Consider the following 22,635-nt stretch of genomic DNA (forward strand, 5'->3'; position numbering starts at 1 on the left):
CTGAAAGTAGACTGGTTACTTCATGCACTTGGGAGTTGAAAAAACATCAATATGATAAATTTGAAAATGATGCAAAAGAGTACATAATTAAGAACAAAAATAGGAAGCAGAGGATTTGGGCTAGGACAGGAAGGGACCAAGTTAAAATATGAGTGGAATGTTGCAATAGCTTCCGGGTGGTGGGTCTTGAGATGAACCATCAAATATGTGCAGAATTGAGATAGATAAAGGGTAAAGAAGCATTGCTGATTTGGAGCACAGAGGAATGCCTTGGATGCCATACTCTTTCTGTAAACTTCTTCTGAAGCTGATGCACAACCTTCTTTTCTTCTCTCAGATCTTCAGTAATTATTTAATCATTTTTGATTTAATTTCTTTTTTTTATTTTCTTCATAATATTTATTTATTTATTTATTTATTTATTTATTTTAGATAATAAATTTTATTGTTATATTCCCCATACAATTGCAGCGCCCCCATTCTGACCCCAATCCCTCTCCTCCCGCCCCCACCCTCCAAAAAGTGTCTCTGGTTCATAGTTTTTTGTTGATTTTGATTCTCACTTTCTTATAGTTATTCATTTTCCTGGTCCCTTATTTAAGTTTTCTAGATTCCTGCTATGAGGGAGACCATCCGGTATTTTTCTTTTTCTTTCTGGCTTATTTTGCTGAGCATGAGCCCTTCCAGCGCCATCCATGTTGCTGCAAATTGCATGTGTTTATCTTTTTTGAATGCTGAGTAATATTCCATGGTATATATGTACCACATCTTCTTGATCCAGTCATCTATTTTTGGGCATTTGGGTTGTTTCCAAAGCTTAGCTATTGTAAATAGTGCTGCTATAAACATAGGGGTGCAGGTGTTCTTTGGAATTGATGTTTCTGTGTCCTTGGGTAAATACCTAGGAGTGGAATTGCTGGATCATATGGAAACTCTATGTTTAGTAGGTCCAGAAATCTCCACACAGCTCTCCATAGTGGTTGGACCAGTTTGCACTCCCACCAACAGTTCAGAAGAGTTCCTTTTTCTCCACACCCTCGCCAACATTTGTTGTTGCTAGTTTTTTTAATATGTGCCATTCTCACTGGTGTAAGATGGTATCTCATGGTAGTTTTGATTTGCGTTTCCCTGATGACAAGTGATGTTGAACATTTTTTCGACAAAGTGTATACCTATTCATGATAAAAGCCCTTGAAATTCTTGGGATACAAGGAACATACCTCAACATCATAAAGGCCATATATGACAAGCCAATAGCCAGTATCATTCTCAATGGTGAAAAGCTGAAAGCAATTCCATTAAGATCTGGAACAAGACAAGGATGTCCACTCTCACCACTGCTTTTCAATATAATACTAGAAGTCCTATCCAGAGCAATAAGACAAGAGAAAGACATACAAGGAATCCAAATAGGAAAAGAAGAAGTCAAACTATCACTATTTGCAGATGATATGATAATATACATAGAGAACCCCGAAAACTCCACAGAAAAACTAATTCAACTCATCAATCAGTTCAGTAAAGTGGCAGGATACAAAATCAACACGTGAAAGTCAGTAGCCTTCCTATACACAAACAATAAATCTGAAGAAGAAGAAATAAGATAAACCATCCCTTTTATTATCAAACAAAAAAAATCAAATATTTGGGAATAAATCTAACAAAAGAGGTAAAGGACCTATACAAAGAAAACTATAAAACACTGTTAAAAAGAAATAGGAGAAGACACAAAGAAATGGAAAGACATCCCCTGCTCATGGATTGGAAGAATAGACATTATTAAAATGGCCATCCTACCGAAAGCAATATACAGATTCAATGCTATTCCAATCAAAATTTCAATGTCATTCTTCAAAGAAATTGAACAATTATTGATGAAATTCATATGGAATCACAAAAAACCCCGAATAGCCAAAGCTCTCCTGAAAAAAAAAGAAGGGAATGGAGCCATCACACTCCCAGACTTCAAACTATACTACAAAGCCATAATCATCAAAACTGCATGGTATTGGAACAAGAACAGACATACAGACCAATGGAATCGAATAGAACATCCATTTTTGGTTTAATTTCAATTGTGTTTACTTTTTCTTTCTGAACTAACAAGTCTCCCATCTTCTTTGTTGATTTTGAGACTATATTAGTTCATTTTTCTGATCATAGACTGTATTTGTTCAGTTTTCTAATCAGTCACATTCAGTAAGGACTTGACTATATAGTTTTACAAGGTGCCCATCACCTCCCATATATATATATTTTTATTAGCATTCACACTTACTAATCATTAATAAAATACAATGAAGAGATAGAATTGATAATAACCTCCTTTGAACTATGTCTACCCAAAATAACTACAAATAACTGATGATTTTTCAAACCATTATAATTTTGGAATGATAGATTTTTGCCATTTGTAATGGAAAGATTTTTCATGCCATTAGCTGCCTACCAATATTATGATTTAAAAACCCATTTAATTTCTTGATGAAGATTTTGGTGAAACAACGTGAAATGCGTTTTATTAGGTAAGTTTCATGAAAGCCGTAGTACAACTTTTTTGTTTACTCCCTATAAATGCCCAATTTTATTGTGTGGAATAAAATTGATTATGATTTAAGTCATGTCTCATTGCTTAGACTAATTTAGATTTCTGCTTAAAGAATAACTTATATAGATTTAACAATTCCTAACCAAATTATGTATTCTCTGGGAAAAAAAGTTTTATTCTGAACCCAGAACTTAACGTTTTTCCCCTCAAATTCTTTTTCAGAAAGGAATGAACTGTTTAGTAAGACTGAGCCACACAGCATTATCAACTCTTACATAGTTCTGCCTTGATAAAAATAATTGTTAAGAAAAAATAATTAGATAAAAGAGTTTGCTGTCCTCTTTTACTTGTTGGCTAGACCTGTAAGAAGTCAAGCATTCTGTCCATGTGGTCATGGCTCAGGAACCTTGTCAAATCATCCTAGCATTTGTGAGAATGTTTCATAATAGTTAATGTGCTTTTTCTTTTTTCTCTTCTGAATCCAAACTCCTTTGTACTGATTTACTCTAAACATTTGCCTGCCTGAGGTGAAATTGGAATTCGTTACAAAGAAAATACCAACAGGCTATACTCAGTTTTTGACCTTCAAAATTGGGTTATGCAGCAAATCATGTGTGCCTGACTGTATTTTCCAAAGAGGGTCACAGCATTGTCCTGTGCCACATGCTCTTCTGAAATGTAGACTTGCCACACACCCACAACTTCCACATCAAGAGGTAGAATCTAATTCCTTTCCCCTTGAATCTGGTCTGGTCTTCATGACTCTCTTATAAGTAACAGAATAAACACAATTGGTTTTACTTATATATTTGATCTTGAGATGAGTTGAAATATGCAACCCTACTTTAGAGATGTAGTATCTCTAAGAGGAATAGACACCTCCAGGAAAAGGGTTTCAGATCTTTGTTTTTTTTCTTTCCTGCCACTCTCTTCTCTTTCTCCTGAGAACTAGATATTCAAACCAAATGTTAAAATGTCTCTGACAAATAATAGATAATCCTGTATGTTATACTAAAAATATCTGTGAATGCAGATGCTTTTGAAAATTGGCTGGGCGTTATTCTCTTGGGATCTGAACCTGTTACTTAAGTGTCAGTGGAAACATGTACGTGAGTCTAGCCACCAAAAAGAAGTGCCATTCACAGAGCCCATGCCCCCTTTTTATGTATACTGCCATTCTTATGGAACACCCACACGTTCCAGGTATTAGGATAAATATTCGAAGATAAATGGGTAGGTTATTTTGAGAACTTACTATCATATGGAAATTATTGTGAGTCTTGTACTGTGAGATCAAAGATCAGGCCTGAGTCTTTAAGCTGACCCATCTGCAAGCCCACACATGAATTCTGAGTCGGGGATTATTTGTTGTGTGATTGGATTGGAATGGATGGCAGTTTAAGTCTTCTCTTACTTCTGAATCCTTTTTCTAATTCTTTTTTGTTATGTTTGTATGACAATTTTTTACATTTATGGTTTGGCAGTTTAGAAACCTGGTTTATGCCTTTTAAATTTAGGAGCAGGCCCTCTTCTTATTGATAGTGCAGTTTTATGACTAAGCCAGCCCATTTGTCATCCTAGAAACTCTGTCCGAACATTTTACCTCCTGCAAATAATGTGTGAGCTGATGGGGCTGGTTCTGCCACTTCGGAGCAGAGCCTGTGTTTCTGCTTATTTTCTATTACTCCTACATACATCTTTCTCTCCTCAGGCAAGTATCTGTTAACACTGGTTGCTTTCTAGTCTTCTTTTCACGTCTATATTAAAGCATTCATTTCACTGGAAAGACATTTCCCCTATACTATCACTGTCTACCCCAAATACCCAAAGAAGAACAGAGAAATAAAGAGATGATTCTAATTGTAACTCTGGAGTTTAAAATTATCAGCACTCTGTATCATTGGAACTAAATTTGAAAACATGTCTGTGACTCATCCCTCATAAAATTTTAATTTTTTTCCCTGAAAAGCTAGTTGACTCTAAGAAACCCACTCTGGCTATTATTAATGTTCTGGAATTAGAATAGTTTCCACAGAAAATGCAAAATGAAAGTAAAACACCCCTACTCACAGTGAAAAGTCTGACCTCGTTAGATATGACACTTGTGCCCAGAGCCTCAGGAGTTATTCAGAAAGCCATAATTTTGTCCTATGTACTGAATTGCTGTAGATTTACCCTGGAGCCATTCTGGCCAGAGTGACTGTCCTCTTTCTCTCCTCCCTTTCCTCGTGTCTCCCGCTAGGACCTTGCTGAGGAGGTAGGACAGTGCTGTGCAGAGCTGGCAGTGGGCTCTCTGGTAAGGCTAACCAGCCTGTTCATATCATGGGTGTTTCATGGGGTCAGACAGCCTTGCTTGTTGTGCTACGCTTATGCCTATATCCTCCCTCTCTATTCTACTTTTCTACTTGCCCCTTTACCCACCATCTCCTTATTTCTACAAAACAAAACAGGGCCATTATTGGACTTGAATTCAGGAGGTCTTTTTTTTTTTTTTTTCTTTTTCTTTTTCTTTCTTAAATTACTGCCCGGTAGGGCCTCCCCTGCTGGCGCATCGGTTAAGCGCTGGGCTGCAAAGCTGCCCACAGCCTCTGCAGCACCGGTTTGATCCCCAGCCACCGGCGGGGGTCCCACATGGCACGCAGACCTCTCCTGCTGCGCCCGCTGCTCCCCTCAGCAGTGTATTTCGTCAGTCTGCCTGTTCTGTTCCCTGCTCTGGCTCTGGTGAATTCTCTCACCCTCCTGCACTTCTGACTGTACCCAGTGCTTGTATAAATAAATAAATAAATAAATAAATAAATAAATCTTAAAAAAATAAATAAATAAAAAATTACTGCCTTGTATGCATTAGCAAGCTCTCTGTTATATGAGGGACTCTGAATCAAGTAACTAACCCAGCTGTCCTCTACTAACTAATATGTGGAGTATACTAGGTTTTCTTTCAGGCCATTAAAATATACTATAGCCTGTTTTTAAGCTATCTGGTTACTAAATTCCTATTAATTGCAAAGCTGAAGTTAATGAACTCTTTTAAGCCATTACTGTTTTACTACTCAGTACTTTAAGCATCTCAGTTGCTATCAGGAAAGGTCTAAATTACTAGACAGGATCATGCCAATTAATTTCTTCTGCTGCACATTAATCTATGTTCTATATTATAAAATCTATGTTCTGTATTACATTTTAAGTAAAATACATTAGAAACTGAAAGATTCTTGGTATTTTCACATTCTTAAGTGGTTTTTTGAAAAAGTGTTTTCATAAAGCAGAACACCCTATTTTAATACAAAATTTTGAAAAAAAAAGAAAAAGAAATGAGAAGATTCTAAAGGGTAATTCTTCGGAAGAAAACTGAAAAAATACTCTATATAGTGAAAACATTATATATGCCTCTTTTGTAAAAGTATTATCCCGTAGATACATAAGACTGATTCCTAGTAAATAATATTAAAAATCCTCCAAGGTATTACCTCTTCTAAAAGGAGTAGCTTGATTAGAGATGCCTGCTTTTTTTTTAATATTTTTTTATTTTAACATTTATCATTTTTTACATTTTTGTAGACAATATTTGCTTCTCCCCACCCCATCAGATTGAGTTCCCATAGAATTTTCTTCCCCAAGGCACCCATGCACCATCACCACAGTCCCCTGTGCTCATATGCCTGCTTTTAATACTTGCTCTACTGTAAGTATTTATAATCTCAGATTCAAAGCTGTTAATGCTTTGGTAAAGTTCTTCTCCTTTTCCTTTTACTTCTTTCTTCGCTTCCGTCTCTTGTTCCTTATTGATACTCCAGCTCCTCTCCTTTTCTTCTTTTTCATTATCATCTTCTGTGATGTGGTATTACTTCTGCAGAGTTTCAATATGGATTAATGTGGACAGATATCATATCCCTTTTTGGCAATCTCTTTCCTTAAAATTGCTTTAAATTAAGTGAAACTTAAATGGTTTCTGATATATTACAGCATATGAAATCTATTTCAGTTAGATGGGATCAAGTAATGGTCATAGGAGAGGAACCTTTGTGTAATAGTATTTAGCATGTTTGGTTATACTAAAAGTCTGTTTGAAAGATGAAGTATGGAACCTTTAAAGAAGACAGTTTTAGGGAAGAAAGAAAAAAAGAAATGTGAAATTTCAAACGAAACTTACAGAAATATCTGGTCAACTTGGTTCATAAAGGAAGTTTTTCAATATGAATTGTACTTTTTTTCAGTGTAAAGGAAGCTTTCTTTATAAAGCAGAGCAAAATCAGTACAGTGGGTAGGCTATATGGCATACTAGTAACCTAGTCACCATGGTGAAACATTTGGATTGAGCCATTACATTTAAATCCTTCACACTATGCCAGTCATAATCTTTTTCATTGGGCTTTTCTTTCATAAACCACAATGCAGAGAACACAGGGTGAGGAAAAAAAAGAAGCAAATGGTCAGGGACCACAGGCAGGAAACTTCCAAGCTCTGATTAAGGGGAGCAGTGTATCAGTCTGGAACTGAAGATGAGAACAGAAGAAAGAAAGTAGCCACTTACTCTGATGAGTAAGCTTAAAACTCACCTGTCTTATTCATCTAATATGAGAATTTAGAAAAAAATGCAAATATGTACATATCAAAAGAGACACACTAAATCAGGGCATAGCAATTAAATTCTACTAATTCTCCAAGTGACTGACGTATGCTAACATTTAAGATTCAAATAAAGTCAATTTAGAAATTTAAAAAAGTACACAAAATCTTGCCAGATAATAATTAGACCTTCTAAGAGGGTGTTTGTAATCTGACATAATAGCTGATAATTAGCAATATGGTCATGCCTTGATCAATGATGATACAGTCAAGGATGGACCTCATATATACGATGGTCCTCATAGGGTAGCTTATACAGCATTTGTGTGTAGTAGGCTATGTCACTTAGGTTTGTATAATTACACTTTATGACATTTACACAGTGACAAAGTAATCCAATGCATTTCTTAGAACGTATCCCCATTTTCAAGTGATGCATGACTGTATTTTGCCTGAGATGGCATTATACATTACATAGGAATACTAAGTATTATATATGAAACTAAGTATTTCATTTTGTATAAGTTTTGCTCTAGATTATATTCTTGTGCTTATTCATCTCTTAGGAAGTAGACAAACCAATATTCATTTAAGACTTTCTAAAATGGGTACAGGAGATCTGGGTTCTGGATCTAGCTTCAGTCTTTTATTCTCTAATCTTGGATTTTTCTCTTCTGCCAAATATGGGTTTGGACTAGATCAAAAGCTATAAAGGGCAGGCCTGAATAATCCTACTGGGAGTGATGGGAGATGGGACTACTAGAGATAACTCGTTGCTCTAACCAAAGGTTGCCAACTAAGAATTCAGACGTAGGATTGCCTAAGTATCCAACCTTTCAAGGGAAGTTGGAAATCCTGCTTGTAATATGAAATCTGGTTGTTGAATGATTGTACTAATATAAAATATCTAATGTTTAACACAGGCCAATATTATAAAGAGCTATTAAAACACTTTGGTTAACTAGATTTAGCCTGTAGACTAATTTATAGCTTTATTAAGATCCTTTCTAGTTCTAAAATCCTATATATCTCCTACTTCTGTCACTTATCCAGATCTATGTTACCATGTTGGAAATTGTAGGTACCTGGAGATAACCTACGTAGTAACTGGGAGAAACTATTTACAGGATAATTCTTATAGAACTTATTCCTGCTTCAGTGTGATTCACATTAGATTTCAAATGGGTAATCCTAAGAGGCATTCAGCAAAGTGTAAGTTTGTAGAAACATAAATTGTCCATCCTCATTTAACATGTCATGGCTAATGACAATGCCTATACAAGTGAATTAGAATTAGGACTAAAAGATCTGGGCAATCAGATTGCCTGTGATTCATTACATGTTTCCTATAAACGGTAGGACTACTAATCCATATTATATATACTTATGACCCAGATGGTTTATTAGGACAAATAACAAAAGAACATTTTTGCTGTGTCTGACTCTTTCATAAATCACGGAGCCTTGGAAATCTTATTTTAGCTATGTAATTTCAGTCAGTCTTTGAAGTTTTGTTTTTTGTTTATTTTCTGTCTTAAATATTAAGCAAATCTAATTCAGTGTTGCTGAATTTACAAAAACTGTCCATTGTATAACTTATGAGACCTAATTTGGCATACAAAATTAATACCCCATACTTACACTTAGTTAAGTATGGAAGATTCACTATAGAAAGAATCCTTCAGAAGTATTTAACCTCAAGTTACTAAATTTCTGCTACTTGTGGTGAACTCTCTTTTGCTATATTCAGGTCCTGGAAAAAATTGGAAGTTCCATTTGGCATTTTACACAATACTGACTCATTTGATATTTCTATGGTATTAACGACAAGTATTTATAGAACAATGTACCACCCTCTCTACTCCACCTTTTTTGGGGGAGCATAGAGAAAGATGTACTGACTGGGGGATTTCTACGGGTTTATTGAAGGTACACTTGGATTGAGGTGGGTATTCTTGTTCTGCCACTAATTCCAGGATTTTGGGTAATAGGGCCTAATGTCTCTACATGCCCAATGCTTTCTGAATTACTCCTCATTTCACCATCACCCTGAAAAGTAGTTATTCCTATATTTCCACATTACAGCTGAGGAAATTGAGGTTCAGAGACAGTAAGACTTCACTGAGTGACTAAGCCAGGATCTGAAACAAATTCTGTATGGTTCTAAAGTCCATTTTCTGTCCCTTATTTCCTGGTGCCTCTCAGTGCTGCAAAATAGAGAGAGGACTTTTCTGGGACTCATTTTTCTCATCTACCCAACATGGGAGTTGGAGTAAAATCTGTTTGGCTTTTAACATCCTATACTTATATTTTAGGGTTTTCTGCTGCAGAGAATATGACTCATTCTTAGGCGAAACCCCCTTTGGATGTTTTCAGATGCCTCTGATCCTGGCTGAGATTTTTAAACAGGATGTTGACAGATACGGTTAATATTAATCTTGTCTCCTGTAGTATTTGGACTCTTGCCAATTCTTTGTCACTCTAAACAATGGAGTGCTTTATTTTCTCTATTACTGTATTTTCACATAAACCTACTCTATACTGTTTCTCTCTCAAACCTTGAGTCATGGGTTTATATTTAACCAGATATTTGGGTTTTTGAAAATTATTATTTATTGCATATTTAACCAACTGTAATATAAATTTCTGGGCACTGTGTTTAAGTCCATAATTATCTGGTCCTTAGAGAATGTGTAAAGCTATGTCACATCTTCATAAAGCTGGATAACAATGACAGGGGCTGTCAGAGGGTGACTCCAGCAGGTGTCAAGTGAACTCTTAGAGTTAGTGAAGATATAAAATTTAAATTCATTCCACATCACCTTTGCATCTGAAATGAATGGACACACTTGTAAGTACTTCTGATTATAGTGTGAATACATTTTTAGTGCACATAGATTATTTTAAGGCATTTGGAAGTTAAGTTATATCTTAACTAATGTCAGCATCTTAGATACTAAATCAGTTTTTATGTTTTTCTATGCTGCTATTAATTCACAAATTAATCTTTCTGGTGATTACATTTATATAGTGACAAAATAAAACACTGATAACAAATTATTCTTAATTATCTCAGGATTGCCTACCTTTTTTTTTTGAGGGAGTGAGATTTTACAACACTTATTCTAGAAAAGCGGCGCTCTCTCCACTATCCCCAAAACATAACAGTATCAAATAATTGATTGACTTAATTCTGAAATAAAGCACTTAAATAAAAAATCTGCAAATATTAATTACTGTAACCAACATTGTTACATTCTTTTCACTTGTTTTAGAATTAGTAATTTTCACTTCAGTTTTCATTCCCATTTCTGATGATACTCTGCTAAAAATCAGTATTTGGTTTTTAGCCTCCCAATTGAATTATTTTGGTTTCCTAAAAAGACAACATTTGTTGACAGTGTTCTTTATGCGGTGCAATAGTACTGGGGCCTGTCGATAAAGACAAATACACTAACAGTGTAAGATATGCCCTCAAAGAGCTTATAGTGCAATGGAGAAGAAATGGACAAAAATTATTATAGCAAGTAAAAAATGCAAATGCCATTATAAGAGCATAATCAGTGCCTAAGGGAGTCTGAGGAGCTGGCATCTCCCTTGAGACTTGAAGATCAGGAAAGTTTTAAGGGACATAAGAAGTTAGGAGAGAATGTTTCAGTCAAAAGAAAGAAAACAAAGATGTCAAAGAATTTCTTTGATACATATGATACAAATGATTTGTATCATTTGGTTCATTCTTTTTTTAAATTTTTCTCTATAGCCAGATCCTTTCCTTATCTCTCAACACAATTAACTAACATCTATCATTTAAAACTCACTGGAGTCCAGATCTTTTAGGAATTGTCCTCCATCCAGTGGGTTATGACTTCTAATTAAGGTTCTTTGGGATTAGGGAATACCTTTCACATGTCTAACTCTTTTCATTAAATTAGTCTCCGGTCACTATTTCAACTAGTTAGAAATCTAGGAATCATCTTCGTTACCTTTATCTTCTTCAACCCGTATCTAAGTCACAATGTGTCTCATTAATTCTATCTCCAAAATGAAGTTTAAGTGCATTTTAGATTTTAAAAATATGGCATATACATGCAAATGAATTTTATTCAGCCATAAAAAATAAATGAAATAAATATGCTGTAATATGAAGGAATCTTGAAAACATTATGGTTAGTGAAATAAGCTAGACACAGAAGGACAAATAGTATGATTCCACTTATAGGAAATACTTAAAGTAGATAAATTCAATAGAAGCAGGGCCTCCCTAGTGGCGCAGGCGGTTGAGCGCAGCGCTGTGAAGCTGTCCACAGCCTCTGCAGTGTCAGTTCGATCCCCGCTGCCTCAGAGCAACCCACATGGCAAGCAGACCTCTCCTGTCTCACCCACTACTCCCCTCCAGCAGTGTATTTCGTTAGTCTGTCTGTTCTGTTGCCCACTCTGTCTCTGGTAAATCCTCTCACCCTCCCGCGCATCTGGCCTGTACCCCCGACTCTTGTATAAATAAAAATAAAATCTTAAAAAAAAATTCAATAGAAGCAGAAAATAGAATAGAGATTACCAGGGTCTGTAAGAAAGTCTAAGTTATTGTTTAATAGACACAGAGTTGTTGGGGATGATGAAAATGTTCTGGATGTCACTAGTGGCAATGGTTATACAACATTGTGAATGTATTTAATGCCACTGACTTGTGCACCTACGAATGGTTAAAATGATACATATTTTTGCTACATATTTTATGTCACAATAAAAAGTAAAAAATTTGTAATTTTTTAAAACCAAAAATGATTTTAAATATTAAATCCATCTCTTTAATTCTGTTTCTCTAGTCCACCTTTCATGTGGACTACTGAACTACTCACATTTGATCTAGGCCCTGCCTATTTTTACACTCTCTTTCTGCCCCCATTTACTTCACTAAAGAGGTATTAGATTTGTGGATACTACTAAAATACACCAAACTGCTTCTCTGTGACAGTTTTGAACTGGCTATTTTCTTTTGGGATATATGCTCTTTTTCTGCTTCTGTATATTGTTGACTGCTCATAATTCATATTTCCATTGAAATGACATCCCCTGGTTAAAAATGTTACTGACCTTCATCATTAATGCAATCTCCACTTCTACTTCAACCTGTTATTTTATATTATAGAACTCCTTTTATTGCCTTTACTGTACTTATCCTAAGGAGGCCCTAAGCTATGTCTAGAACATCTTTACAAGTTCTATAAGGAAGAATTAAACTAGGTATAGAAGTATCTAATAAAAAAAGAAAAAACCAAGATTATATGATCTGACATCTGCTGAGAGTGAAGATATGTTAAAAAGAAAAAAAGCAGTCATTTGTGTTGTTTGGGGCTTTTTTCAGGTAAGATAAACACAAATATTTATATAGGATCTGACATGAAGATTGTTGGTGACTTTGATTTGGGCACTTTTAGTGGAATACCATTATATAAATGGGGTGGGGAGAATAAGTTTGAGGCAGTTTAGACAGCAAATAGGGGAGAGATGAAGTGAAAATAGTGTGTAGAGTTGTTTACCTTAGAATAAGAGTAGTCAAAGGTACTGAGTGATGAGCAATCAAAGTTAAGTTTTTGCAGAGATGTGTTATATCAACATGTTCCTATGCATATAGGAATGAGGTAGTAAAGAGGAGAATATGATGCAAGTGTGAGATAGGGTAAATAGGTGACATACCTAGGAAGGTGAGAACCATGGGGTCAAGACACTAGATGAAGTAGGTTAGAACCTTGAATGGGAGGAGGGTCATTTTCTCCACTGGTAATGAAAAACAATGAGGAAAACACTGGTGATGATATGAAGCAAGAATTTAGATTTGATAGTGGAAAGATAAAAGAATCCCCATCTGATGACCTTTGTGGTCTCAGTGAATTATAGGTGAGGTCATGAGCTAGGCTAAGTGTGGAGTGGGGAGGGGCATTTGAGAAGAAATATGAGGGTATAGAATAATTGCCTTGGAGAGTGAGAAAGCAACCTACAGGAAGAAAAAACATGATCATCTGAGATCTATAATCATGCAGACAGAATGAAACCAGTCCATCAGATACTGTTATTTTGTTAGGAGGAGCAGAGTTACAGAAATAGAGGGTTCCACCAGATGTTTTGTCAGACAAGTGATGGAGAGAAGGAATATAAGTGTGTGAAAAGAAATTTTGAGAAATAAATCTAGGGAGATATGTTGAGGCATTTAATGCAGGGTGCTAATATATGAACTATATTTCACAAGCAATGGGAAGTCATTGAAGCATTTCTGATAATGAAGTGATATCATATCACCCCTTTCATACTTTTGCATAATCAACTATCTTTAATGTAAAACACTGAAGGGGGAGAGAGAGAGCAAGTGAAAGAGAGTAAGAGAGAGCGAGTGAGAGAGAGAGAGATCATTTGTGAAATATCAAGGATTAGATATCGAGATCTAAATGAAAGTAAGTAATCATGGACTTGAGCCAAATCAAGACCAACTTATTGGGAACATCAAGACCACAGGGGAGAGAATCCTAAGTGGTCCAGTCCTGGACTAGAATTGGTCAGGAAAGTACATAAAGCAGCTGGGAGTAGACATATACATTAAGGAATATATTGATCAGTAATGGAATGAGTGAGCACCAAAGAAGTCACCTTGCTTATTGGATATAAGTAAATAATGTGGGAATGTATGATGGGCAGGGTTAGAGTGGCTCAAAGTATAGGTGATGGCCAACCCAGGGGTCAAGGATATTGGGTGCTGAACCAAAGTGATAAATAGAGCAGGGAGATCAGCCAGTTTGAAGAGTAGAGCAGAAAGGGGCTTGAAATTTAGTTCAGTTTAGTTTTATAGGATTGGCCAATGTAATGACAACTGATTGAACCCAGAATGCTAGATTTTAAGCCCTTTAAATAAATGTGTGTACCGTCATTATGCATTAAAATGGTGAAGTGAAAAGTCATAAAATACCAGTTGGCGATAAGTCAAAATAATTTTATTACAATATAGTGCAGAAGAATTAGTAATAGGTCAAATCAAGCCTAGGATTTAATCATGTCTTGCAACCTGGGAGCCAGTAACTGTGGTAGTGACCCCTTGCACATCACTGGCAATCTGAAAGTACAAGCTGTTTCCCTGATAAATCTGGTATTCTGGTTGGCTTTAAATTTTTAATTGAATAAGCAAACTCCTTCATCCTTTACCAACTCAAAAGCATATTAAGCAACAGAACACCAGAACAGAATCCCATTACATTTTATTCAATAGCCATCCATCCAAAATTTCATAAGCAGCAAGAATCAGGCACTGTAGTAGGCTATGGATACCAAGAAAAACAAACTACCAACTTTGTTCAAGAAACCTACATTAGTAAAGAAAGGTAAGCAAAGAGGTATTTATAATAGATGTTGTGATTGTGGTATTCACAAGTTTTTGTATATATAACTATGGAAAGGACAAGGAATAGGTGGGAAGATGATAGTTATAGTCTCAAAAGATTTTCTGAAAGATAAGACAAAAGGGAGCAGGGTAGATATAGGGGGCAAGGGTTAAGCATTTTAGAAATAAGATATAATTGTTTGTTTTTGTTTTGTATTGTTATTATTTCCCCCCTCCCCGATTTCTTATTTGGTTCCCCTATATTCCTCTTGTAAGTGAAACCATCTGATATTTTTCTTTTTCTTTCTTACTTATTTCACCGAGCATAATTCCTTCTAGCTCCATCCATGTTGCTGCAAATGGCATTAGTTTATCTTTTTGATTGCTAACTAGTATTCCATAGTGCATATATTCCACATCTTCTTCCCCCAGTCACCTATTTTTGTGCATTGGGAGGCGGAGGAAGAGGGATTAGAGGGAGGGAGGGAGGAGCACAGGGGACGGTGGTGATGGTGCATGGGTGCATTGGTGAAGGAAAATCTATGGGGACTACACCTGAAGGATTGGGGAGAGCAAACGTTGTTTAAAAATAAGCAATGATGGGGCCTCCCCTGGTGGTGCAACGGTTGAGTGCAGGGCTGCGAGGCTGCCTGCAGCCTCTGCAGCACCGTTCGTTCCCCCGCCGCTGGCGAGGGTCCCACCAAAAAAAAAAAAAAAGCAATGGTGTAAAAAATATATTTAAAAAAGAAAGAAGAAATAGCTGGTGCAGACCCCTTAAAGAGTGGTACTTTGCAGCAAATTTTCAGTAGTTACATATGGCTTTAACATTTTGATTAGTTTTGGATTTTACTCATTTCATGTGGATTTTATCTACTCTGTAATCTTTATTTTGTTTTGTCCCTCCTTTGATCTGAAATACAATCAGGATTTTTTTCACTTTTACTTAACTTTCATAAGTACCATATAGTATTTAATACAGTATATAATAAAACCAGGATAAAAATAAACATATATGTGAAATCAGTCATTATAAAGGGGTAATAGTATTTATTGCCTTAAACTGACCAAAAGGAAAACTGATATAATTGAAGCAATAAAAGGTTGGTAGGTCTATCAGTTTTCTTCAGGAATGTTTTCACCAGAGAACCAAAACCTTTTTATATAATATAGGTGAGAGTGTTCATTAGTATGAACTCTTGGGGAAGGAAAGAAGAAAACCTCAAACCATTACTCATTTTTTTAGCTTCTTGGGACTGCTTTTATTGACATATAAATTAAGGTACTTGCTTTTGTTTGTCAATATTGTTACATACACATCTTTGTTTGTAACCCACAGCTTCTACTGAATAAATTACTTCCCTTTGGCTTTAGATCAAAAACAACCTCAAAAGATGGACATCTTTACTCAAAATCAATTGCTTTCTCTTGGGACTCATATGGAAAAATTATGGCTATGAAGAAGAATAAAACCAGCCACTTGCATCTGAAAATGTTTGATTGGATGGATTAAAATTAAGATTGGATGGATTATAAAAGGTCTGATTCTAGTATTTTCTCTTCTTCTGATACCATTAATGAAAGATAAGCATTTTTTCTCTTTCAGAGTAGGCAGAGAGATATTTACCTCAATATTTCCTGATACTCTTTTAGATTTGTGGTGCTAATTACATTCTACTATCCCTCACTTCTAGGACCCCAAGATTCTTACCTGTTAAGAGCCACATTAAAATTAATTGAACAAATGTGGCATTCCCATGCTCTCATGTAATCCTATTTGCAGTATAAGTACAGTGATCGCATACTTAGTATTCTGCAGCCCAGTCCTGAACCTGATTTCAAATATTTTTAGTTGAGAGTAAATTTGTATGTTAAAACTTATGTTAGTCAGCATACCAATTTTCAGTCCTAATGTTATGATCACTTTAGAGAAATAAGGCATTAAAATTGGAAATGAAAAGTACACTTTAAAAGATTTCTTGTTTTAACACTCCAGTTAACCTATTGAAAAATAGTACATGAAATTATGTATTGGAATCATTGAACATTATATATAATTTTAAATGAGAATGAATATTTTTTGATTTGGTATACCTTTCAAATAACAAAATAAGCACATTGAAAATTAACCTTATGTCAAGAATTTACTTAGCAACCTAGGGTTAGACCAGAGGTTTTGGCACTTATGCAGGATTAGAAAGAACTGTTCATCCTTAAGAACCGTCAAAACTATTTCTCTGGTCAGCTGGGATAATGGTACTGTGACTGTCAAATAGGTTGACATATTGTGAGTCAACTTAAGGAATGAGTCATTTACCTGAAGTCAGAATTTTTATCATGCTGATAAAAATGTTAACATTGAATCCCTTATAAATTTAGGAGCTTTTTAGGACCTAAGGTAATATTAAGATCCTATAGAATTAAATAAGTTTTATCTTTGAACTGGGTCATTAAGTGCTTGTTCTGCCTTTGAGGACTCGTAAGAATTCTTCTTGTTCATTCATGATGCACATATGTATGCGTATCTCTCCAGCATCTCTTGTGCATCTTTTTATCTACTTGGCCTCAGAAAGTCAATTTTGGGATTATAACTGATCGATTTGTAATACTGCAAATTCATTTTGTAGCTGAGGGCTTCTCCCTCCTTTGTTTGCCAAGTTCTATTCAAATTCCCTGGAATAAAATCAGAGCTTCTTCATCATTCAGTAGGAATGTCCAAAAAAAAAAAAACAAAACCCACCAAAACCCAAAAAGTGTCCCCTAGAACATGTGTAGGTCATCTTTGTGGTGCAGATGCTCTAGCAGTGTATCCCAATTGAGATGACAGCTTGGTGTCACAGAACCTCCAGGTCTTCCTGGAATATCAGCGTGACATTCCCAGCCATAATTTCTGGGATTTAGGAAAACATCTGCAGAAGAGCAAATAACATTTTCAGGTCTTGCAGCTTCGTTTATTATGCCAGCTGTGTTAACATGCTTCTGGACCCGACTGTCTATTAAGCAAATCAAGAATAATTGTATTCCTCTTGTATTTCCTCTTTATTTCTTTTTAATTATATATTATTTGTCAAATGTGATTTTAGTTGGGAAATTTAGAGGCACACAAGGAATTGTATTTTTTTTCTCAAAGATTTATTTATTTATGAATACAAGAGCTGGGGTACAGGCCAGAGATGCGGGGGGTGATAGGATTCACCAGAGACAGAGTGGGAAACAGAACAGGCAGACTGACAGAAATACACTGCTAAGGGGAGCAGCAGGTGAGTCAGGAGAGGTTGCTGTGCCATGTGGGTTGCTCACTGGCCAGCTGGGGATTGAACTGGTGCTGCAGAGGCTGCAGATTGCTTCATAAGGTGATGCTTAGCCCCTTGTGCCACCAGGGATGCCCCGGAAGTGTATTTTTAAAAACAAACATTCTTACAGATTACCATGAGGCACAGAGGGGTATATGTCTGATATACCCATAAGAGTATATATCTTTTTTTTTTTTTAAGATTTATTTATTTACACATACAAGAGTGGGGTCAGGCCAGAGGTGCAGGGGGTAAGAGGATTCACCTGAGGCAGAGTGGGGAACAGAACAGGCAGACTGACTGAAACACACTGCTGAGGGGAGCAGCGGGTGAGTCAAGAGAGGTCTGCTACACCATGTGGGTTGCTCCCTGGTGGACTGGGGATCGAACTGATGCTGCAGAGGCTGCGGATTGCTTCATAGTGCTGTGCTTAACCCCTTGAGCCACCAGGGAGGCCCATGTAAGAGTATATATCTATACACTATCCTGCTGGGCAGAATTAAATCCTGTGCCTTCAAAAAGAAGACATCCTCTTACTTTTCATCAGAATCTCATTTTATGCATCCTTTCTAAATTAGAATTGATGGGCTCAAGTCCTCACAAAGTATCCACTCTTTCCTCCAAATTTATTTAAATGACCAATGTAGCTGTTTCCTCCAGTTTTAACCTGAGTAATTTAATAAAATAACATTTAAGTTTCTGGGGGATACAGGAGAGACCATCATTTACTTTTTCTGCTATTACAAAAAGAGGTTTGTACAAGGAACAGCTGCACCAGTATTGACAACCGATTGATAATTGTTTGCAACTTCAAAATCTCCACTTTAGCTATGTAAACAAATACAAATCCATTTGCTGACATATGACAAAGTGGTGCCCAAGACTGCTCTGCAAATTTCCTGGAAGGAAGCATCTTCCTTCTCAGCTGTAGTCTGGGTTATTTAGCAACATTCCCAAACAGTGCACTTGCTCTTCTGGTGATCATAGCAGTCTCTAAGTTCAGTAGGAAACCTTTAAAATTGATCAAGTTCCAATTCCCTTGTGCCTTGTCTGACATTTAGCTGACGCTTGCCCTTTTATCCAATCTCCCTGGATACAGGAGTCAGAAGACTTTATTTTTAAAAAAACCATTCCTAAGGGATGGACAGAAGGAAGGGAACACCATTTCCTGATAATAAAATAATTCCAAAATTAGTTTTACAAACAAAGGAGGGAGGGGACCTTGACATCATTCAATTCCCACAGCTGGCGTAGCTAGAAAATACTGGACCCCAACCAAAAATTTCAGAATAGCTCTTCTCTCTTACCCTCTGTTAAATATAAAATAAATAGATTTCCAGACCTTTTGCAAAGGAAGGAGTAAAATATTCAATTTGAAAATGATAGGGAAAAAAGAAGAGAAATTTTGTACTTTACTGACGAAACAGATCTTCAGTGAATGACTCTTCCTCAAGTTTATAAAGTTGAACTAAAATAGATTAAAAGGGAAAATGAGAGGTATTTTTTGTCTTCTGCTCAGAAAATGTTCCCATCTTTTTTTTTGATAATAGCTTTTGGTCCTTGACCTCTGGCATATGTCACTCATGGTAATACCTTAGCCCCTTGGCTATAGTTATTATTCCACTGGGTCAGAAGGATACAAGTAGGTTCAACCACATTCCTTCCTTGAGATTTCTGAGTAGATTCTGTGAGAAAAGAGTTCTGTTCCCTGGAGCTGAGTATAAATTAAGTTTCTTTAGTTGCAAGAATTATAAGCGAACGCTAGCTACTTTAGACAAACAGCAAAAAAGAATTTATTTGAAAGATATATGGAAGTGTTAAAGAAAAACCTAATAACCAGACCACATAAAAGCAACCTTAGCACTAGATATAGTGAAAACTTATATAAACAATTTCTTCAGGTGCCAGGGCCCAGACTGCAGAAAATGGAAGAGGAGTACTTCCCCAAAGGAAAATCTTCTGTTATCAAAAAGAAGGGAGAAGTGGTTCTGACTATGCAGAAATAGATGTTCACTGGAGTCTAGTATGCAAAAATAACTAGAGTATCTTTCCTGACCTGAGCCCAATAACAGGGCAGGCTGTTATTTGTGTTTGACCAAATATTAGACTGAGCCTCAAGCTGTCTGATGACGTGATTGGTGACTGGTGCTTTTTGACAGTCCCAAAAGTTCAAACAGTGAGAACCCAGGCCTCAGGTGTTGTATTCTTAGAAAGCTCTAAGCAGACTGTGTTGGGTGGTGAAAAAAGTCTACATATAAACTTTTGGTGAATAATTTGGTTTCTCTTTTAGGGAATAGCAGCCTTCCAAAGAGCTAGACTAAGGGAGAGTAGAAGAGGAGAGGATGGCATTATTCAAAAAATCTAGATACAAATGCACAATTATTAAAGACTGGCCTCATTCCAATCAATATTAATATGACCTCCTCTAAATATTTGTAATTAATTCCACCAAGTCAAGATTTTATTTAGGCTCAAAACGTTCATTAAAATATGCTTCTACTCTACAGAGTTAGTGATTACATCTTAGTGAGGATTATTTTGATCAACATTTGTTTTACTAATTGAGATAAAATTCACCATATTAACTGTTTAAAGTATACAATTTAGTGATCTTACTATAGTGGCAATGTTGTACAACTCTTGTTGCTGTCTAACTCCAGAACATTTTCATCACCTTCAAATCCCAATTTTCTTAACATCAACTTGCAATAGGTGCTTTGATTCTGAGGAAGTTTGCAGGAGAAGATTGGCACTGAATGCCTTGGAGTGGACACCAGGATAAAAGATATTCTTTCTTGATTAGAATTGATTATTATCTCTGGAGCATTGGAAAAGAGATGTCTCTCCTGATTTCTTAAGAATATAGGACAGTAATGGTCAAATTCTTAAAATTACAGATACACCTTAATTTATTGTACTCCACTTAGTTGCATTTCACAGTTACTGCATTTTTTTATACATTGACCATTGTGTGGCAACCTTGTGTTAACAAGTTGGCCCCATTTTTCCAATAGCATGTGCTCATTTTATGTCTGTTACTTTTTGATAATTCTCACAATATTTCCAACATTTTTTATTGTTATTTTATCTGTTTTGATGATCTGTGATCAGTGATCAGTCATTGTTGGTATTACAATTGTAATTGTTTTGGGGTATCAAGAAACATGTCAACTTAATATGGCAAGCTGAACTGATAAATCACAACCATGTAAGTTGGTGAACTTAATAAATGTGTGTGTTCTGACTGCTCCACCAGCTGACCATTCCCTTGTCTCTCTTCCCTCTCCACAGTACTCCCTACTCTCTGAGACACAACAGTATTGAAATTATACCAGTAAGTAACTCTCCAAAGGACTCTAGGTGCTCAATTGAGAGGAAGAGTCACATGTCTCTCACTTTAAATCAAAAGCAGAAATGATTAATTTAGTGAGGAGGGGAGGCTAAACACCAAGATAGACTGAAAGTCAGGTCTCTTGTTCCAAACAGTTAGCTACGTTATGAATGCAAAGGGAAAGTTTTTGAAGGAAATTATAAGTGCTACTCCAGTGAACACATCAGTGATAAGAAAACAAAATAGCAATATGGAGAAAATTTTAATGGTCTGGATAAAGGATCAAACCTGCCACAGTATTTCTGTACGCCAAAGTCTAATTCAGAGCAAGGCCCTAACTCTCTTCAGTTCTGTGAAGATTGAGAAAGTTGATGACGATGACTACATTAAACAACAAAGTTGCTGTGTAGATGAAATAGTTTTGCACTGAAAGAAGATGCCACTTAGGACTTTCATAGCTAGGGAGAAGTCAATGCCTAGCTTCAAAATTTCAAAAGACAAGCCGACTCTTGTTAGGGACTAATCCAACTGCTGCATCTAAGTTCATTTGCCATTCTGAAAATAATAGGATTATTAAGAATTATGCTATCTATATTCTGCCTGTGCTCTACAAATGGAACAACAAAGCCTGGATGACAGTGCACCTGCTGAGAACCTTGTTTAATGAATATTGTAAGCCTACTCTTGAGACCTAATGCTTAGAAAAAAAGATTATTTTCAAAATATTGCTGCTTATTGACAATGCATCTGGTTACCCAAAAGCCCAGATGGACATGTACAAGGAAATTAATGTTTCCATGCCTGCTAATACAGTATTTATTATGTAGCCTATGGATCGAGCAGAGACTTTGACTTTCAGCTCCTGTTACTTAAGAAATAAATTTTTGAAGTCTATTGCAGCCATAGACAGTGATTCCTCTGATGGATCTAGGCAAAGTAAATTGAAAACCTTCTGGCAAGGATTTGCCCTTAGGAATGTTTGTGATTCATGAGAGGAGGTTAAAATATTAACATTATTAGGAGTTTGGAAGAAGTTGATTCAAATGCTCATGGATGACTGAGGTAGTCAGGACTTCAGTAGAGGAAGAAAGTGCAGATTTGGTGAAACGAACAAGAGAACTAGATTTGGAAGCACAGTCAGAAGATGTGACTGAATTGCTGCTAAGCTCATCATGAAGCTTGAATGTATGATGTGTTTCTTTTTATAGATGAACAAAGAATGTTTTTTCTTTGTTCATCTGTAAAAAAGATTTAAAAGAAAAAAAAAAAGAAGATTTAAAAGAAAAAAAATCCAAAATTGTGCATTGCCTTTTGTATAGATTTCTGACATTCTGGTCAAAGATAGGAGCTTTCATCATAGCAAGTGAATGAATGCTTGTAAGTCAACAACATAATTTTAGTCAAGAAGGCCTTTGCAAAGTAACTCTGTCTTCCTAAACCAAAGGAGGCAAACACTGTTTTGAAATTTAACCTTAGGTTTCTGTATACTGATGTTTACCAGAGGTGAGCTGAAGTTTTAAAGGGGTACAATAGGCAT

At 36.0% G+C, this 22,635-nt stretch overlaps 1 protein-coding gene across 10 annotated transcripts in view; it reads right to left on the minus strand.

Moving 5' to 3' along the window:
• The window catches only part of CCDC192 (coiled-coil domain containing 192), a 247,052-nt gene that overhangs the window by 89,457 nt on the left and 134,960 nt on the right, over positions 1–22,635 (minus strand). The window contains exon 7 of one of the 10 annotated variants that reach the window (XM_054694463.1): positions 6,102–6,395. The exons of 7 other annotated variants lie outside the window; for them this stretch is intronic. In XM_054694463.1, the coding sequence (XP_054550438.1) occupies positions 6,370–6,395 (26 nt within the window). In that variant the 3' untranslated portion in view covers positions 6,102–6,369. Of the gene's footprint in view, positions 1–6,101; positions 6,396–8,777; positions 8,868–9,718; positions 9,945–22,635 lie in introns of those variants that run through there. 2 more of the 10 variants (XM_054694462.1, XM_054694459.1) reach the window with 2 other exon arrangements.

The sequence above is a fragment of the Talpa occidentalis genome, unplaced genomic scaffold (genome assembly GCF_014898055.3).
Source record: "Talpa occidentalis isolate TD23 unplaced genomic scaffold, MPIMG_talOcc4v2.1 talOcc4.13, whole genome shotgun sequence".
Lineage (NCBI taxonomy): Eukaryota > Metazoa > Chordata > Mammalia > Eulipotyphla > Talpidae > Talpa > Talpa occidentalis.